Source organism: Plectropomus leopardus, chromosome 22 (genome assembly GCF_008729295.1).
Source record: "Plectropomus leopardus isolate mb chromosome 22, YSFRI_Pleo_2.0, whole genome shotgun sequence".
Classification (NCBI taxonomy): Eukaryota; Metazoa; Chordata; class Actinopteri; order Perciformes; family Serranidae; genus Plectropomus; species Plectropomus leopardus.
The window spans coordinates 16,786,026-16,804,818 of NC_056484.1; the positions used below are offsets into that span (position 1 = coordinate 16,786,026).

At 39.0% G+C, this 18,793-nt stretch overlaps 1 protein-coding gene across 1 annotated transcript; it reads right to left on the reverse strand.

Moving 5' to 3' along the window:
• Positions 1-1,814: 1,814 nt before the first annotated feature.
• Positions 1,815-17,671, reverse strand: LOC121961579 (DENN domain-containing protein 2A-like). Its single transcript, XM_042511630.1, has 20 exons — positions 17,430-17,671; positions 15,826-15,897; positions 13,104-14,174; positions 12,514-12,605; positions 11,828-11,922; positions 11,537-11,746; positions 10,921-11,014; positions 10,772-10,822; positions 10,483-10,688; positions 9,374-9,483; positions 9,032-9,101; positions 8,166-8,243; positions 7,833-7,973; positions 6,792-6,940; positions 4,690-4,867; positions 4,505-4,546; positions 4,270-4,378; positions 3,909-4,178; positions 3,743-3,829; positions 1,815-2,523 (listed from the first exon to the last, which is right to left on the reverse strand). The coding sequence occupies exons 1-20, from the start codon at positions 17,459-17,461 to the stop codon at positions 2,492-2,494; spliced, it is 3,189 nt and encodes a 1,062-aa protein (XP_042367564.1). The 5' UTR covers positions 17,462-17,671; the 3' UTR covers positions 1,815-2,491.
• Between the last annotated feature and the right edge of the window lie 1,122 nt (positions 17,672-18,793).

Genomic DNA, 18,793 nt, shown 5'->3' on the forward strand with positions numbered 1-18,793 from the left:
TTATCCCATGCTTTTAACCAGCTATTTACTTTTAGCTTTTAGCATTTATCCAATAATTTTAGATAACTTTTTCGTCCATTTGGCTATTTCTACCCATCTTAACTATTTATCCAAGACTTTTTGATAAATAATACTTTAAATAATACTAATACTAACTAAATAACACTTTTATCTACTTTTAATTCTCTAATTTATGATGACTTCTGCCTGATATTTCTCAAGGCTTTTCTGTCTTCACTGTGTTCCATTACCTTTTTTATATCTTGGTATCTTATAACAAGTGTGGCTTCCGTTTTTATTCCTCACAGTTCTCAATTTAGTACTGAAAAACTATAACTCCTAGGAGTTGGAGCTCTAACCACCAGGGTTCTGCCATCCTGCATCATCAACTTTTTGTGAACAATGAGCTATCTATTTCAGCAACTTAGCCAATGCTGTTAGCCAACAATGTCTGTTTTGGTTGTATATCCACCTTAAAGGAATATTTCACCTGCAAAATGACCATTTAAATATCAGTTAGCAGACTCAGCCTACATATTTACATGGAATTTGTGAGGAAAACTTCTTACCCCACATGCCTCCACACAGCAAAAAGAGAACGTAGAAAAGGCAAACTCTTTCCACGATTCGAAGTAAACAGGGACCCTGTTAAACTACAGACAGACTACAGTTAAAGTGCAGACTCTCACACAACCCCTGCATTATAATCCAATTCTCACCCATGCATTTCCTCTATGCACTATACATGTAAAACACTAACGCCTATGAATAACTTAGAAGGACTAATATTAAGGCTTCATTCATTTCTTTTAGCTAAGTATTAAAAATGTTGTTTTCGCATTATTTAACCCTTTATTTTCTTACAATTTGCTCATTGCCCTTTTTTAATTAATAGAAAATAAGGCCAGTTTACTCAGGGTTCGAAGGGTTCTCAACACAGCACAAGAAAGGTCATGTTGATAGAGGTTTCAAAGGGTTAAGCCCCTACAGTCCCTCCACCTTCCCGCTGGCAGTTACAGAAGCTCCTTGGGAATCATTGTTTTAAGACCATGTACATTGTGTGTGTACAAGCCTGTATCTGTTTTATATACAGTATATTTTGTCCTCTCTATGCATCTGTGTATATGCATCAACAGCTGTGTCAGCAGGTGTGTGTGTGTGTGTGTGTGTGTGTGTGTGTGTGAACTCCCCACTAACAAGGTGACAGGTTAGGTGCTGTGCAATGCTTCAGGGCCCTCAGGCTTGCTCAGCAGTCACGAACTCGGCACATTAGTCCTCAGACAATACACTACTGTGCTCTGCTCTGCACCTGTGTTATGTTTTCATGCTGACAAAGATGTGCTTTCCTCTTCGTGGGCGAAAGATCTGCTTTGTTTCCATGACTCAGAGACTAAAATAGTAAAGCTGCCACCAACTCTGAACCGAGGCTCTTTGTAGTAAAAAGGCCAAATAACTTCGAACACACAAACACAGCGGCGAATGGTTAGCAAATGGGTGGTATGTGGATTACTCACTGTATAAAACTGGCACACAAATGCTGAGTGAACACAATTCATTTGGGTTTGATTTTCTTCTCAAGGTTTTCCAACATGTAACAAAACTAATGTTTTAAATTGTGCACATTGGATACAGTATGTTTTGTGTGTGTGTGTTTGAAGTAAAATCATAATTTTTAATCTACAAACTTGAGAATGGTGAGGAAAGAGATCTACAAAGTTTACAATAATGACATCCAAACTCTAAACATGTAATGCGATGATTATACAAGACCTGGGCATTTGTTTCAATGGGGAAAAACATCATGACAACATCAATAACTGCTTCATAACAGAGATTATTTATTTATTTGTTTCATTTACTTGCGATGTTGTCACTGTTATGACTAAAAGAAAATTGAAGCGTTAAAGAGCGGGAAAGCAGGTCTGTGTCATTTTCTGGTCGATCACTGACGGTGTCAAGATCATCTAATCAGAGAAAATATACTACTGCCCCCTCGTGGATTCAGAAAATACTAAGACAGTGAACGTTCAAGTCCATTTACAGTGCATACAAAGGGTGACTACTGTACTGAGTAGCATAATTCATGTCATTTTCTTTCATTCTGTGACTCCTTTAGTCCTGTACAAATGCATTCATATTCTATACTAATGTATTTAGATTTTATAAGGTTTACAGTAATACACATAAGAGGAATCTGACTGCTATTCATTGTCTTAATTATGCTCACGAGTGTTGTATGAATGTACTTCAAAAATGTACCAACCAGGAACCTTGTAAAGAATTCTTGACTCATTTGAAACACAGCAGGATTTTCTGTTGGTGGGAGGTGTGGTTTATCATTGTATGTGTATCATGAGTATTTAAACAAAAGTCTTTCAGAGGATGGCCCGGAAGAGCACTCAATTGTCATATTTCTGCGGTCCGTGAAGTCTTTCCTTGTTTCAGTGCTTCTTCTGTTTTTTTTTTTTTAGTTTTCGTCTCTTCTTGTGAATCATTTCTTGGAAAGAAATTTCATTTTGTTTCCTGGAGCAAAGAAAAAAAAGTAAAAACACAAAGGTTTGAATAAGCCCACAGTTAGTTGTTTGTATAGAGCTTGTTTCACTGTTACAAAGAAAGAATAGCCAGTGATGGGACCAAGTCATTGTTTTTCCAAGTCACAAATAAGTCTCAAGTCTTTGCACTCAAGTCCCATGTCCTTTGTTCTGAATGCCAAACAGGTCATTATGTGCAATTCCAAAAATAAAATACCATTTTAACAACGGAATAATTATAAACTACATTTACACGAATCATGAATGCTTTTAAAAAATGTGTGTCTTTATGTTAATACAGGTTTGTTGGATGTTGTTGCTTCTCCATCTGTAATTTTTGACCTGAACATTTTGCATACTGTAATTCCACTACAAGTAGCTCGGTTAATTTTTTTCTGAATGGCACTCAGTAATATAACGTTAGTTCGTCACGGTTCTCTCCTGCAACTTGACTGTCTGCTGTCAGATTGATTCAAACTGAATGGATCTGGGCAATTACGTGTCGACTTGTGGGGAACAAATAATGTTAATGTTAGTTAATTCAAGTAACGAGGGGGCATTAATTGATTTGTGGCACATATTTTAAAATCTGTCAAGTAAAGTAAAGATTTCAAGACAAGTAGTTGGCGTTAATCCTTTGAAATCTGAGGAAACATCAGTTCTTGTGCTGCTTTCAGATGCCTTTCACAAGCATTTAAACCTTTGAATCCAATGCAAATTGGTGCGATTTCTTTTAAAAAACATGGGGGGAAAAGGTAGTAAGCATCTAGGTAAATATTGTTCCACACATTGCAATAAATTTGTAGATTTAGAAAATTACTTTTAAAGAAGCTAAAGAAAAATGTCTGGGAAAGAAAACAAAAAAGAGCTAGGTGAAAAACTATATAATTATGATTAGTAGAATTATTATAATGTTAAACACTTTTTTCCAATTCTTGTTTGCTCTGTTTATCTTGTTTTTTTTTTACTTTTTTAAAAATAATTATTTTACACATTTTCAGGAAATTTTCTTGTACTTTTTACGAATGCTAATTTTTAGGGTCATTTCTTCTTCCATTGCTCATTGCCTTCTGAAAGAAAGTCAATTTGCTGAGGTTTCAAAGGTTTAAAGTGCAAGTCTTTTTTGATTTGTTGAGTTGAGTCTAAAGCCTTTGAATTTGTGACTTGAGTCTGTCTTGGGTTCATATCATGTGACTCAGAATCAGCCTTACCCAAGCCTTTGAGAAACCTGTTGACCCTCCGGTGTTCATTCTCGTGGATGGAGTCCAGATACTCCTGCACCCTCACTTCAAACAGTCCTGATGAAACAGAAACACTCATGAATCACTGGATCACCTTCTATTTCTTCTTCTGTTTCTTTTTACTGCAGCTCGTTACCTCTCAGCGCCTGCCTGTGGAGCTCTCTCTCCTGAATGAACCAGCCGAACATCTGCGTCTCCATGAAGACCTCTAGGAAGCGACGTACTGTCTTAGACGGGATCGCCTTACGGAAACCCTCACGCTGGAAGGAGCAGGGGACCGGGGAGGAGGAAGAGGAGGAGTAACCGTCTTCCCGTTCACCGGTGATGAAGAGTGGATAGTGACCTACCAGCTCCACGAAGAACCGAACGAAGGCCTCTGACACAACGGTGCTAAGATGACCAGAATCTGAGGAGGTGAGGAGAAACATTGTTGCTCAGTTGCAAAATGAAAAGGATTGCATGGCTAGTTTTTAGTTTCAGTCCTTGTTGTGTCTCACCACCAGGCGTGTCTCCTCCTCTGTCACTGGCGAGCTCTCTTCTTCTCTCCAGAACATTCTCCAGGGCTGATTGGAGCTTTGAGGGCAGGATAGAGTCCTCATCATCCAGCTAAGTGTGACAAAACAGGATTGAAAATTTGTAGGTATGTTTAAAGATAAATCATTTGTTCCGCATCCATATGGATCATGCAGAGCCATGAAAACACACATATATGTGATTTAACGCATGACCTACCTGTCTGAGAAATCGACTATTTCCAAGATCAACAACCAGAACCTGTGCACAGAAAGTTATTGTGATGTACATTTTTCATTAATGTATTGATGAGAAGTTCACAGCTGCAAGTTGGGACATTTTTCTTTAGACTACTTGAGTTTCACTTCATAACTTGAATAACTAAAAATGAGTGCATCTCTGACCTCCTCCAGGGGCAGCTCAGTGAGCTGGGGCAGGGAGCTAGACAGCAGGCCAACGATGAACGGGGTTGGTGTGCAGACGATGTCCAGCATGGCTGAAGGTAGCACAGGGATGTAAGTGTGCTGCCACACGAAGGGGTAAAGCAGCGCCACCACAGCATGGCAGCACTGGGAGAGAGTACTGCAAAGAGAAGTGAGTGGAGGGGGTAAGTGCATGTTTTAAGGGTGATTTTTCAAACCAGACCCTATTTTTTTTTTTGTTTTTATACTTAAAATTGGTCAGGTATTAACCCTTTGAAACTTTAGCAAATTGATTTGATTTCTTACAAAAACATGGGGAGAAGGCAATGAGCAACTTAACAAGATGTGGCCCAAAAATTAACCAAATAAGGCGAAAAAGTTAGATGAAAATACTAAAAGTGCCTGTATTTGTCAATGACCAGCTCAGATTATTATTCTAAGTGTCTGACAATATTTTAAAGGGATCCCTACAGAGAAAGACCTTTTTATTAAAGAGTAAGATCCTTTTTGTTTAACCAAAAAACAGCCCCAAAATCGCTACTGCCAAACCCACCAGACTCTGTTTAAATAATCAGTAATTTTAGCATGTACAGAGCCAGCATATCTTCACAACTGAATATATAAATACTGAATGAATTAATGGTGTATTTCAACTAAAACAGAGTTGGGGGTTGTTGGAACAATTAAAAGACAAACCAGGGTGGATTTTGTGAGTTTCTGTTGACTTTGAATTAAGTGTGTTTTTTGATGATTAAATTAATATTTATTTAACTGGAGTCTGGTGAGGCTGGCAACAGTGATTTCAGGTCTTTTTCTGGTTAAACAAAAGGGATCTTAGCCCATAATAAAAAGGTTTGTCTCTGTATGAATCCTTCCCATAAGTTGTCGTGCACTCAGAGAACAGCCTGAGCCTGTCAGTGACAAATACAACCACTTTTGTTGGACTGAAGGTGAGAGCATGCCCCAAATGGTACAGTGAAACCTGTTTTGCTGCTGCTCTCACTTAATACTGGAACCATTTCATAAAATGGTATTCCCATTTGTCACTTGGCCACAAAAACACGGGAAAACAGAGTCCAGGTTGAAAAATGCCAGATTTGCACATTAAATCTAATATAATTTTTCAACATTTTTTTTCTTGAATAAGAGTTAGGAAGAGAGGGGGAGGCAGATCGGAGCAATGATGCAAATAGCAGAGAAAGATTCAGAAAGTGAGTGAACTGACTCATTTTCACCACAAGAGGGTACTGCAGTCTAAAACACCATCTAATTACTGTGACTGCTCTCTATAGTAACAATATTTACCATTCCCATATTTTCCCTCTTCCTCCTCTTTTCTTTCTTCTTTAACTTTCTTTTATTGTGTACAGTTTATTAGCTTGTTTGTTTGTTTTGTCTTAGCTTTCTATGCTTGCTAGAAGAATAACTTATGGGTTTATGGAATACAGAAGGTAGACTTTCAAAGATGACAGATGATTTGTGCGAAGTCAAAAATAATGATTTAAACTTTAAACAGTGCAATTACCTATGTCAATTATTGTCATGGTGACTGCTAAATGATGAAGGCTATCACTGGGTGATGCACCTATTGTTGTTGTTTATGTAAAAACAAAATTGTTGTCATCACTACACAAGTTATATAATAATGGTTATTTATGACAAAATTTGACGACAATAAAAGTATTAAAAAAACAATGTTTCCCTTAGAGGAAAGCAAAGCTACATACTTCTTTCATTTACGTCACTCAACTTTGCATTCCACTACTGTGACCGCTCTCGCTGACTCCCACTGGCTCTCTGCTGCAGAACAAACAATCTGGCCCCTGCACAACAACTCAAAAGGCCAGCCTCAAAATATCTCTCTGGTATGTCCTTGAATAAAAAATGACTGCCTAGAATTTATTTAAAAACGAGGGTCTGGACCACCCACAGTTCTTATAACTTCATAATGAAAACATCCCTGGTGCTTGTACCTCATATCTGCCGACTCCATAATTACATAAACAGTGGAAGAAGGATGAGATACAGAGTTTTAGCGTGTTGTGCATGCCTGCAGGAGAAATTGCTCTGCTGGAGAGACCGACCTGAGTTTGTCAGCGGTGAAGATGACCCTTCGCTCCAGCAGCAGAGACCCCAACACCCGCAGGAGCAGACGCAGACTCAGACAAGAGAACAGACACTCAAAGTCCACATGCTCCAGACGCGAGTCAGAGGGACGACAGAGCTCCATCACCTGCGAGTGAGAGAGATGAATCTACAGAGGTATAGACCACAATAAACAGTGCCAGACCCCAGCACATCCAGGGCCTTAGAAACCCCCCCCCCCAACAAACCAACCAGCCAACCCCAGAAAATGTATTATGATTATTATTATATTTACTGTATTTACTAGATTTCCTAAATGTTGTCGTTTTTACTGTGTCCCAGATGGCTTTTTCCTTTTTATTTCTTCTTACTGGTATGCTCTTCATATGCAGTCCATTATGTTTTCTTTTTTTTTAATGTCAAATAGCCAGATAAACAAACACAAAAAATATATTTTGAGGCGTATAGGTTGAGGCGATGATGAGTGGGTTCAATTGTGGAGCCTTACCCTCTCTGCGGCGCTCTGCCAATGTCACTAAAAGGAAGATCCTCCACTGACTATAAGTGCTGTAGTTTATTTTTTTTTAATTGACCTTTATTTATCTTTAACAAGTTTAGTATGCTGGCTTTTGAGGTGCTTGTCACTGGATTGGACTGGTCGATTTTAAATTTCAGACATTTATCACACAATCAAGTTCCCTAATCAGGACTCTTTTTTTATTGAAGGTTTTTTCAAGATCATACTTTTTATCTTAAAGAAAGATTAGTGGCTAATATATACATGGAGCATATGAGGGTGAGATGAATTTGGTGCAACATGCCAATAATGTTACACAAACTCCAACTATATCAGCCTCACACATCTAAATCTCACTTCTTTCTCCCCTTTAAGATTATTGATGCCAAAATGCTGACACAAGAAATAAAATTACATTATGAAAGTGGAGACAATAGAAGCTTGAAATTCAAACGTACAATCAAACAGATTTGTCAAAAACAGGTTAACAGGTTCTTAGTTTCAATATTAAAGTGTCTCTTACCTCAGTGCCTGAGCCGGGGAGGAAAGTTTTAATGGTGATGGTTCTGCCTGGAGCTGGAAACTGAGCCTCCATGATGGCTCTCATGAAAGGCTGCACAAGGGCTGGAGACAAAGCCCTCCTCCTCTCCACCTCATCCAGCACCTACAGTACACAGACAGGGTTGTTTTCCCATCATATCAGAGTACATTACATTAACATACATCAATTTCCATTATTTTCACTTAACTTAACCTTAACCCAAGCCTTGGGACTGACTTATAGTCCCCACAAGAACGGCTTAACTACTTTCATGTCAATAATTATTTTCATAGGGGACCAGTGTGGGTGGTTTACCTTGGAGAACAAGTTGAAACAGCCAAGGTGACTGACAATACAGTAGACCTCTGGTAGACGTTTGCCTTTTCCACTGGGCTGAAAAGAAAAGTTTAGAGAGTGTACTTTCTACTGCTGATGAGTCAAAATTCTCCAAAATGTTAAACTTTCCAGGACTTGACGAATTCAAATTGACCGCCCTATATCAGTTAAAGGTCCAGTGTGTAGGATTTAGTAGCATCTAGTGGCAATGTTGCACAATGCAAGTGGCTGACATAAAAACACAAGTGTCCCTTTCTAGATCCTGTTTTTGGTTGTTTGTTTGGGGTTACTATAGAAAAAACATGACAGACTCGATGAAAGAGGACCCACTCTATTTGTAGATATAAATGGCTCATAAAGGTAACAAAATACAACAATTCCTATTTTCAGGTGATTATACACCAAAGAAAACATAGTTACAATTATTTCATACCATTTCTGCTGATAGATGCCCCTAAATCCTACACTGGACCTTTAATACAAGTCCAAAAATGTCTCTAATTTCTCAAAAGACTCTTTTTTCTAAAAGACAAAGTAATTTGTCCCAAAGAGTTACAAGGTTTCACATGACGGAGACCATCCAGAAGTCTGAAAAATCAAAACACAGTAACGTACACATCAGCAGCACCGAAACACACATATACACATGTAGAAATACATAAACAGAAACATATGTAAATGCACACACATACACACTCTCACACACTTCCTCCCAGACTCTCAGATGGACAATTTTCCCACAGGCACGCCGACTATTTTGGCACGGTTATTTACTCAGCCGTCATCGTGGTATTTAGCCACTTCCTGTAGCAGTGCACTTATTTATTCTGCTCATTTGTATTTACCAGTAAACGCCGGCAGTATCCGAACCTTCTGCTCCCATCCTCTCCAGTCAAAACAAAGGAGAACATCTCACTATGACAACCCAAAACAAATACACAAATAAGGGTAATCAGTGTATTTTAATTGTAAAAAAACATACAAATACGTCATCATCAGTCCACATCAGCTTCATGGGTTAAACAGAAAGTTCTCTAGTAGTTATAATAAGAGTCTATTATATTGAGTTGTAATGGCTAATGGCTCTGGGGAGTATTTAGGTGTATTTAAGAGTATTTAAAGATATTTTGACCATTAAATTATCTTTATTTTATGTGGAACACTAAGTACATTTTTCTCACTCTCACCTTGGGAAGTTCTCCACAGGTTCCCAGTCTTTCGCATCAGGGAAGCAGAACTGAGGAATGATCCTCAGCTGATCCTCCGTCTCCCTCATGAACTTGAAGCTCCGCTCCAGCTACAACAAAACGTAAGCAGTGACTCAATTTTACTACTTTCATTATACTAATTTCTATTTTGTGCATATTTATCCATAATCAACAGGTAAAAGCTTGTGTATGTTTACAGATTTGATTCAGGATAGATGAACTGTTGCTGTAAGAACAAAGAAATCCTGGTCTGAAGCTTTTCTCTTGCTGGTTCAGCTTTTTGCATTCAGAGAATCTTGTCTGGTAGATTGGGATACATCATATTTTGTATTATTTTATATGTCGACTTTTGTCCGTACGAGGCAAGTATAGTATATTTCTATTTAGGGGCAATAGATAAACAAAAGTTACAGGGGTGCTTCTGGGATTTTATTATTATTTACTATTTCATGAAGTTTGTGGACTCACAAGAGACAAATCAACAAAAAACGGTCAAAATCAATACAGCAGAGGCCAAGATATCCTGAATTTCTTTTGTCTCAAAGTCCAAAAACAGAATCCTACATTTCCCATGATGCAACAGGATAAAGAAGAAAACATTAAGAAAGCAAGAAAACATTATCAAATAAGTGAACTGATAGTGATGAACGAGCTCACCGCTATCTTTATTTGTGTCTGACTCTGTTCAGCCAGCTGAATTATATGCAGCCACATTTGGAATGGGCATTGTTTAAAGTGATAGTTTAAACTTGACATTTATAAGGGTTAATATGGGAACTATTAATATGGATTTTTCAGAAGTTGCTATGTTTTTTATTTATTAGAAAACTATTTACAGAACAGAATTTCAGATCATTTGTGATCACAAGAGTAAGAAAATGAACACAGCTACCTTGATCTCGAGTACCAATATTGTCACATTTTACTCAGATGATACTTGTAAAAAAGTACATTATTGTAACATTCAAGTGTTTGGCTCAACTGAATTTAATGGATAAAAATGGTGGAGTGCTCCTTTAAAACAAAAGTATCACAAAAAAGCAAGCAAGCGAGGCAAGCAAAGACTGAAATACTCATCTGCTCCTGACCTTTAGAGGGAATTGCTGTGTGACCTCCGGCAAGTAGTGGGCACTACCCTTCGACTTCTGCAGCGACACAACCAGAAAATACTCAAAGAGAAGACGCTGGTGGAGCTCCTGTTCCAGAGAGCTGTTCCTGCTGTTGGTGCCGTTGTAGTGGGCCTGGTTTGGCTGGCTCAGGATGGACTGGACTGACACGAGACGCTGACGATGAGCTGGTAAATACAGTAAGTACAATGTGGTTAAAAATTTAAGATGTTAAAAGATTTTTAAAAAGAGGAGACCTGTTGCAATCTACCTTTGGCTCTTTCTTCAGCTTCACTCTCAGAGTCACTGTTCTCGTCTGATACTGCAAACAAAAATCAGATTTCTTAAGCCAAAACTCCATATTTATATTATGGAAATGAGATAAAAATTAATAATATAGTTTCATGTCAACATCATCACCTCTGCCTGAGCTTGTCTCGGCGTAATGATAGATCCTTCGTAGATGTTTCTTCCCGATCCGGGCCTCGAAAATGCTATTGATTCTTAGCACGACCTGTTTGCAAAAATGACTGATTCAGTGTAAAGAAATACTACAGCATGATGTCATTTCTCATGGATGAGATTAAAAAAACGATGGATAATATGTTGGCATCTATTGTACAGAGGAACCTGGCATCCACACTTTGTTTAACCCTTTAACAACTTCAGTTTTCTTGTCATTCTTGTCAGAGTTCAAAGGCTGAAATCACTGAAACATGGGCAAATTGGTTTAATTAAGCTACAAGAACACACACGCGCGCGCACACACACACACACACACATTCTTTTTCATTTCGTTACTTTTCGTTACTCAGGTAATTTTCTTTTTTCCTTTTTTTGTTGCTATTTGTTGCTAATTTTTGGATAACTTCCTGTTAAGCTGCACATTGCTGTCTTTCTATGTTTGAGCAAGAAATCAAGCCAATTTTCTCAGGTTTCAAAGTATTAAATGAGCTTAGGATAAAACTTCTACTTTAGTTCAGGGATTCTGAGTGGAAAAAACATACAGCTGTAAAATATGAACTCAGACACACACCGTTGGTATCCTGCGGCAGGTGCGGCTGTAGGGATCCCCGGGCAGCCAGGAAGTGTGTTCGGGCGCAGTGGGAGTGGAGGGAGGGCTGAGCTGAGGTGGAGATGAAACCCCCCCGCTGCTGGTGCTATGGGGCGAGTGGTTGCTTCTCCGCAGGTCCAGCAGCTTAAAGCTCCTGCCTGAATTCTGCCTGAAGAAGCCAGGCCTCGACATCTGTAAACAAACATTTCTACAGTCATTATATAAGAAGAGGTGTCACTGTAAAGTTTTATGCTCAGCTTCTGTCACAAGAACCTTGGTAGTATCAGCGCCAGGAGAGGAGGGCAAAGACTGCTGGGAGCATTGACTCTCCAGCTCGATGTCCTCATATGGGTTTTCTTTGGATGAATCTGCAAGGGAAAAAAAGATGGCAACGTTCACCATGTTAATAGGACCTTTTTATGCAGTCCTAAGGTTCCAACAATATTAAAAAGGCTATTCTGATAATCTTAGACTGAAGCTACTAGTATATCCCACATTTGTAAGTTTGACCTTATCTGTTCTTGCAAAATATCTGTATTGCACAGTCCACATCTTGGAATTGAAGGTAATAGTCAAACAGTTTGGGAAATATTCTTACTCCCCTTTTTTGCAAAGAGTTAGATGAGAAGATCAATACCACCCTCATTTTTGTTTACTCAAATTTGAAGAAATTCCCACGAGACTTTATTGAGACATTGCGTTCACGAGAATGAGACAGATGCATGGTCACAGTGACCTTTGACCACCAAAATCTAAGCAGATCGTCTTTAATTTCAGGTAGACGTTTGTGCCAAATCGGAAGGAATTTCCCTCAAGGTGTTAATGAGATATTGTGTTCATAAGAATTCACTAGAATAAGGTGGACAGACATACACGTCATATGGACGTAATGCAACAGATGTTGCCGGTGCTGAGGCACAAAAAGGGGAAATTAGTCATGCATAAAAGAGGTTTCTGACCTGCAATGTCTTCATAGTGATGCTCCTGAGATGGTCGACGAGAGAAAAGTGGGCTAGTTGACCCTGCGAGGTCTTCAAACTCAAAGGATTTCCTGTCATTGTGAACAAAAGTTCACATTAGTACAATGTGCTTCTAAAGTATCAAAAAAATGTGTTGAATTAAGATATATCTGAATAGATGGTGTAACACAGTGATACTCAATTTGACGCCTGCAAGCCAAATCTGGATCCTGATAGGGTGCCTGGTGGCCCCCAGCTATTTTCTAATTAACAATAAAAATGAAGTGTTGTTTATCAAAGAAATTGCCAGTGGAGGATCCTCCATACCCCCTTCAGAGGTCCTAGCTAAGCACCTAAGGTCCTAAAATCATAGAAACGTCCCAAAATCCTAGAAATCCTAAAATTCTAGAAATGTTCAAAATTCCTAGAAACGGCCAAAATCCCAGAAACATGTATGGAGCTGCTGCAACTGGCCCTTGGCCTCCTGTGTTTTTGCAAAAGTGGCCCCCATGCAAAGCAAATTGAGTATCCCTGGTGTAACATCAGGTCTTACTGCTGCTACGCCACCAAAACCTTTGTTCCCTCTTCACCTGTTGACGTTGTCTCGGACTTTCTCACCCCTCGGCCTCCCATAGACACCAGAGGGAGGTTTATAGGCAGTTTTTGTAGAGAAGGAGGGCAGTGGGGGGAGGTTTCTCTGCTCTCTCCTCTGACTCCTCCCAATGGTGGCGTTAGCTGGATGCTCAAAGGTGCGTTGTGGTTTGGGGACTGGGTTGATGGGGGGCGCCCCCGGCTCCGTGTACACATTCTCCTGGTGTTGCATCCCTTTCCCTGCACCAGTTTGACCCATAACTACCTGTTTGTCCTTGTTAGCTGGGCAGAAGTAGTTTCCAAGCTCAGGAGGAGTTTTGCCATGGTTCTCCCCCATAGCCTCCAGGTTTTTAAAAAGGGTGAATACTGCTCTTTTCTCCTGGCTGCTCTGTTCAGCTGATCTCCTTTCATTGCTTCTCCTCAACGTCCCCACCGGCTGCTGCACTGCTGCTGTAGGAGAATGAGGCCTTGATTCCCTAAGCTTTTCTACATTCTCTTTTTCATAAGCCTGCTTTTCTTTGTGACTGCTATCCTCTCCTTTTTGGTTCTCAGTGGGCTTGCTGGTCTTAAACGTCCCTCTTTGCTGTTTCCCATTTTCAACAGGTGAGCAAGGCCTTGAATCGACAAGTTTTCCAACATTCTCTTTCCCAAGATTTTCCTTTTCCTTGTGGGTTACTCTCCTGAAACTCTCTGCGCTCTGCTCATCAGAAGTTTTACTGTTTTTTATGAGGGATTCTGTCCTTTTCATGGTGGCACACTGGCCCAAAGAACCTGAGGTAATGAGTGAATTTGTGGGTTCCTTCCCCTCCCACAGAGAAATCTTGTCCTTGATTTTGCCTCCATTGGATCTGGGGATCTTGTTGCCCACCAAGAGGTTGTTTTCATTGCTGTGACGGTCAAAGCTTGACCTCCTGTGAGCCATCATGGGTGATTCCTCCCTCTGGTTGTTCAGGTTGTCTAACGGGGTGAAGGGGAGTTTTGGTGCCCCCTCTCTCTTTGGCCCAGCTTTCTTGTTTTCCACCGAGGCAGTATGAAGATCACTTCTCTCAATGGCACAGCACTTCTTTACCCTAAACATACAAAGACAGACACTTTTTCTTGGTGTTACAAAGTTACAAATTAATATAAAATATAAATGTCAAACAATAAACATGCTCAAAATGAAATAAAAAATTTGAACATTTACATTGGTACAATTTATAGCATTGACTCTCAACCAGTGTACTTAGTGTTGCAGAGTAACTCAGCTAATTTAAAATAAATAAGGATTACAAATTAGTGTGATTCTGATCTCAAGTAAGTTAATTGTCACAATAATCTGGCTGCAAGGTCGATGATTTTCCTTGAGCTACATTTGAAATGTTGCCACAGGTTGGATTTTCTGGATACTGGTTGCACTCATATAGTACGTAAATTACATAAAAATTCATATTTTAAATGATTTTTTTTTTTTTTTTTTACCTTCGACTGAAGGGGATTAAGTTACGGCTAATGAATAAATGAATTTATTATTCATACCCAAATCCTAGCAGTCTGGGCCTGAGCTCATCTGAGATTGACTAATACAAAGTGGAAAAGTGTGCTGTGTTCTGACGAGTCCACATTTCAAATAGTTTTTGGGAATCATGGACACTGTGTCCTTCCAGCTAAAGAGGAAAAGGACCATCCAGATTGTTATTAGCACAAAGTTCAAATGCCAGTATCTATGATGGTATGGGGGGATGTTAGTGCCCATGGCTTCATGGGTAACTTCACATCTGTAAAGGCACCATGAATGCTGAAAGTTACAGGTTTTGAGCAATGTGCTGGGATCCAGACGACATCTTTCAGAGGTGTCCCTGTAAGAAAATGCAAAGCCACATTCTGCATGTGTTAAACAATGTGGCTTCATAGAAAACAGAGCAGGTACCAGAATGAAAATGTGTGGCGCATTTTTAGGCGCAAATAATAACAACAAAGACCCAGATTTGTGAGAAACTGAAGTTGTATATGAAGCAAGTAAAAGAATTTCACTTTCAAAACTTCATCAATTAGTGTCCCCATGTCCCTGTCCCAACTTTTTTTGAAATGTTCCACAACCATCAAATCCAGTATATGTCTTATGTATAAAAAACAAATACATTTCATCAGTTTAAACATTACATATCTTGTCTTTGTACTGTATTCAGTTGAATATCGGTTGAAAACGATTTGCAAATCATTACATTTTTAGATCATATTAACATCTATTTTATTTTTATTTCTATTTTTAAAATTAAAACGTACACATTTTTTGTCCCTCAAACACCCATTTTTGCCCCCGACACAGGTCATGGGGCAAAAGACGATGTTATCATTACCAGAGCCTCCTGAGCTTCCCAGTATGGTCACTGAGACTGCTAGTTAAGGGACGCTTTTAGTCTTTCTCTGGCGACAGTGGGAAAAGTCAGCCTGAGAGTAAATGCCAGAGGACAAGGCTATGACCGAGCATCTTCTTCTCATCGGCCTCGCTAAATAAACACATACTTGGACCGGGGCCCATTTCATCAAACTGTTATATTTTAATAAATAAACAGGAGGAAATGGGAAGCCCTAAGTTGAAAGACCTTTTCTGACTTCTCCTTAATGGATGCGATGAGTAAAGGGCAACCCAAATCATGTTACTTATTTCTCAGGAGGATTTTGTGAGGAACGCGTCCACTTCTTAAAGGGAGAATGAGATAAAACTATTGTGATACAAACCTGTTGACAGTGGAGTAGATGCAGTCGGGCGTGATTGTCATTCTCTCAGCAGCCGCCATGATTACTGCACACCTGAAACAGAGACAGAGAGGAAAGCATCTTAAACCAGTCAGTTGATTTCTCTTAGCATTTTTTTTTAGCTCTGCTAAATGTGGCCTTCAGAATTTGGATATTAACAGTTTTATTTGCATCCTGTTTGGCTTGGCTCCAGCGGACAATTAGTGTTAGGCTTTTTCACTGAGACTAAATATCTCTGCATATACTTGAAGGTTTTTTCACACCATGCATCAACATGAGACTAAGATCCTTGATAAGACTGACATTTTAGGCAGTGTGACCATTCATTCACAGCTGGTAATGTTCGGTATTCAGGGGCCAGCTGGGCAGACTCAAAGAAAAACACGACAGCCAGCGACTTAGTCCCACTCCCTCGAGCAGTTCATCACACAAACCAACATTTCAATAGTCATTAGGGAGCTTTTGCATGATCGTCTGTCATATCTCTCCTTGATGCTCCTCATTCTGCTGCTTTTCTCCTCACAGGAGACCAACCTTCACTCTGTTCTCCTCTTCTTGCCTCTCACACTTGCACATCTCTAAGGCCAATGTTTCAAAGTTCAGCAGCCTCTAAGATATTGCTTGGAAATGTCCCAGCTCTGAGGCTGTTGTCATCATTTGTTTAGATGATATGTAGTCTAAATGACAGTGTGCATGAGCAGAGGGACTGCACGCAGCCCTTAACGGCTGATTAGCTGGGAAACGGAGTTAGATGCGTAGTTACAGTGATAAAGACAGCAAGCCACCTAGAGCTGCATGATTAATCAAAAGATGCATAAGCGGTTTCACTTTTTATCTTGCTAGAGGTTGCTTTTACTTAATACATACGCCCAGATGGCTTCCCAAACAATAATTTCTCTTCAATAAAAATGCCACATTTTATTTGTATAGTTTTTAAAGTGACTATGGAGTAAATATATGACTCACTTTCATTCAGAATGTAATATTCTCCAAACCTTACTCAAAATATGAGACAGTGCAGCCTGTTGGAATATCATATGCGCATTACATTTTGAAACCAAAGCATTTTGGCTTGATTTCTTTCAAAACACTGAAACAAGGCAATGAGCAACTTAACAAGGAATGACCCAAAAATTAGCAAAAATAAATAAATGAATAAAAAGTTAGGCCAACAAGGAATTTACCTGAATTTACCTGTGCTACTGCACACACACAAAAAAGAAAAAAAAGTGCTGAAATAAAAATAATAATAAATAAATAATAATGACAAATATTTTTGTCGGTAACATTTTGTTTTGGACAACTTTCTAATAATTCTCTCTCTCTCTCTCTCTCTCTCTCTCTCTCTCTCTCTCTCTTTAGTTAAATTTGGGATCATTTTGTTGTCACCTTTTCTCTTTTTTTTAACAATTTGCAGGAGCAAGTAGCTCACTGCCTTTTACCCATGTTTTCGAAAGAAATCAAACCAGTTTGCTCAGGTTTCAAAGGTCTAAACGCTTGTGAAAGGTGTCTGAACGCAGCACAATAAAGCTGATGTCGATGCAGCTTTCAAAGGGTTAAACACACGAAATAAATCTACTTCTTACCTCCTTCTGTCGTACAGTTTCCATGTGTTCATTAGTGAAACTGGAGCATGATGCAACCGATGCTGCTATAACAAAATCCATTGGTATGACCTCCAACCGCCACGGTGCGGTCCAGGTTAAACTGTCTGCAGAAGGTTTTCTAACGTGGTTTAAGCCTTAATGTGAGTCATCATATGTTTGATTGAGTGAGAATAGAGACTCCTCTCCTTGTGTCTTCTCCAATCTTCAACTTTCATTCACTCTTTCTCTCCCCACACACTGGATGTGACTTCCTCCCTCCCTCTCTCTCTCTGTGTCTAGCTCGCTCCTTCTTTTTATGTACGTCTCTGGCCCTGTCCCTCTCACATTATGAACAAGCTGTGTGGAATGACTTAATGTCTCTAAATACTGACTGAAACTACTTCAGTGCCATATTCTTGCTTATTAGCTGCAGTCGGGAACACATGGATGTCATGGTGTGACATTATTTCCCTCCAAATCTGAAGTTCGTTGGAATTTACATCACAGCTGCTTCAGAGCTGCAGTTGCTCATGCAGCTGTAGTGTATAAGCCCACCCTCCCTGCCCCAGGGTGTAGGCTGTATTCACTTAGATAGAAATGAATTAGAGAGTCTCAATGGGATTTTTCAAACTGCAAGTAAAAAAGAAAATGACACGAGGCTTCTAAAAAATGTTACATCCAAAGAGAAACCAACTACTGATGAGTGTTTCTCAACTGTCATGTTATAACTGAAGTCAAGAGATGACCATAAATTAATATCCTACAATTTCAGAAGCATGATTTCAAAAATCAGTAAAGAAAAAAAAACTTATTTGTACATATGTACATATATGTACATATTACATATTTTAATAATACATATTTGTTTGTTTGTTTTTTAGCTTAAATTTAATCCTTCTATATCTTAGAGCTGCAAAAAAAATATAAAAAGAGGAAAAACAACCACATAGAGAGACAAAGTAATGTCAGAGACACAAAATAGCTACATAAAAGGTAAAAACAACCACAATATGACACAAAGCAACAGGTAAAAGAAACTAAACTATGTTAAAGAGACACAAAACAACCAGAAAAGAAAAAAATGTTTAAGAATAACTACATACATAAAATAACTACAAAACAACCACAAAGGACACAAAATATTGTTACAGATACACTAAATGACTACAAAAAGACACCAAACAACAACAAAAAGAGGCAAACCATGTAGGAGAGGTGGTGGGGCCTTTTGCATAGCCATGCCCGAGGGCTCATTGTCCCATAATCTGCCCATGCTGCATTGCACTTTAATATGCATATTCAACAATGAAACCTTTGAGTCCTTTTATGATGCTGTTGATTTTATATAATACCTTGTAATAATT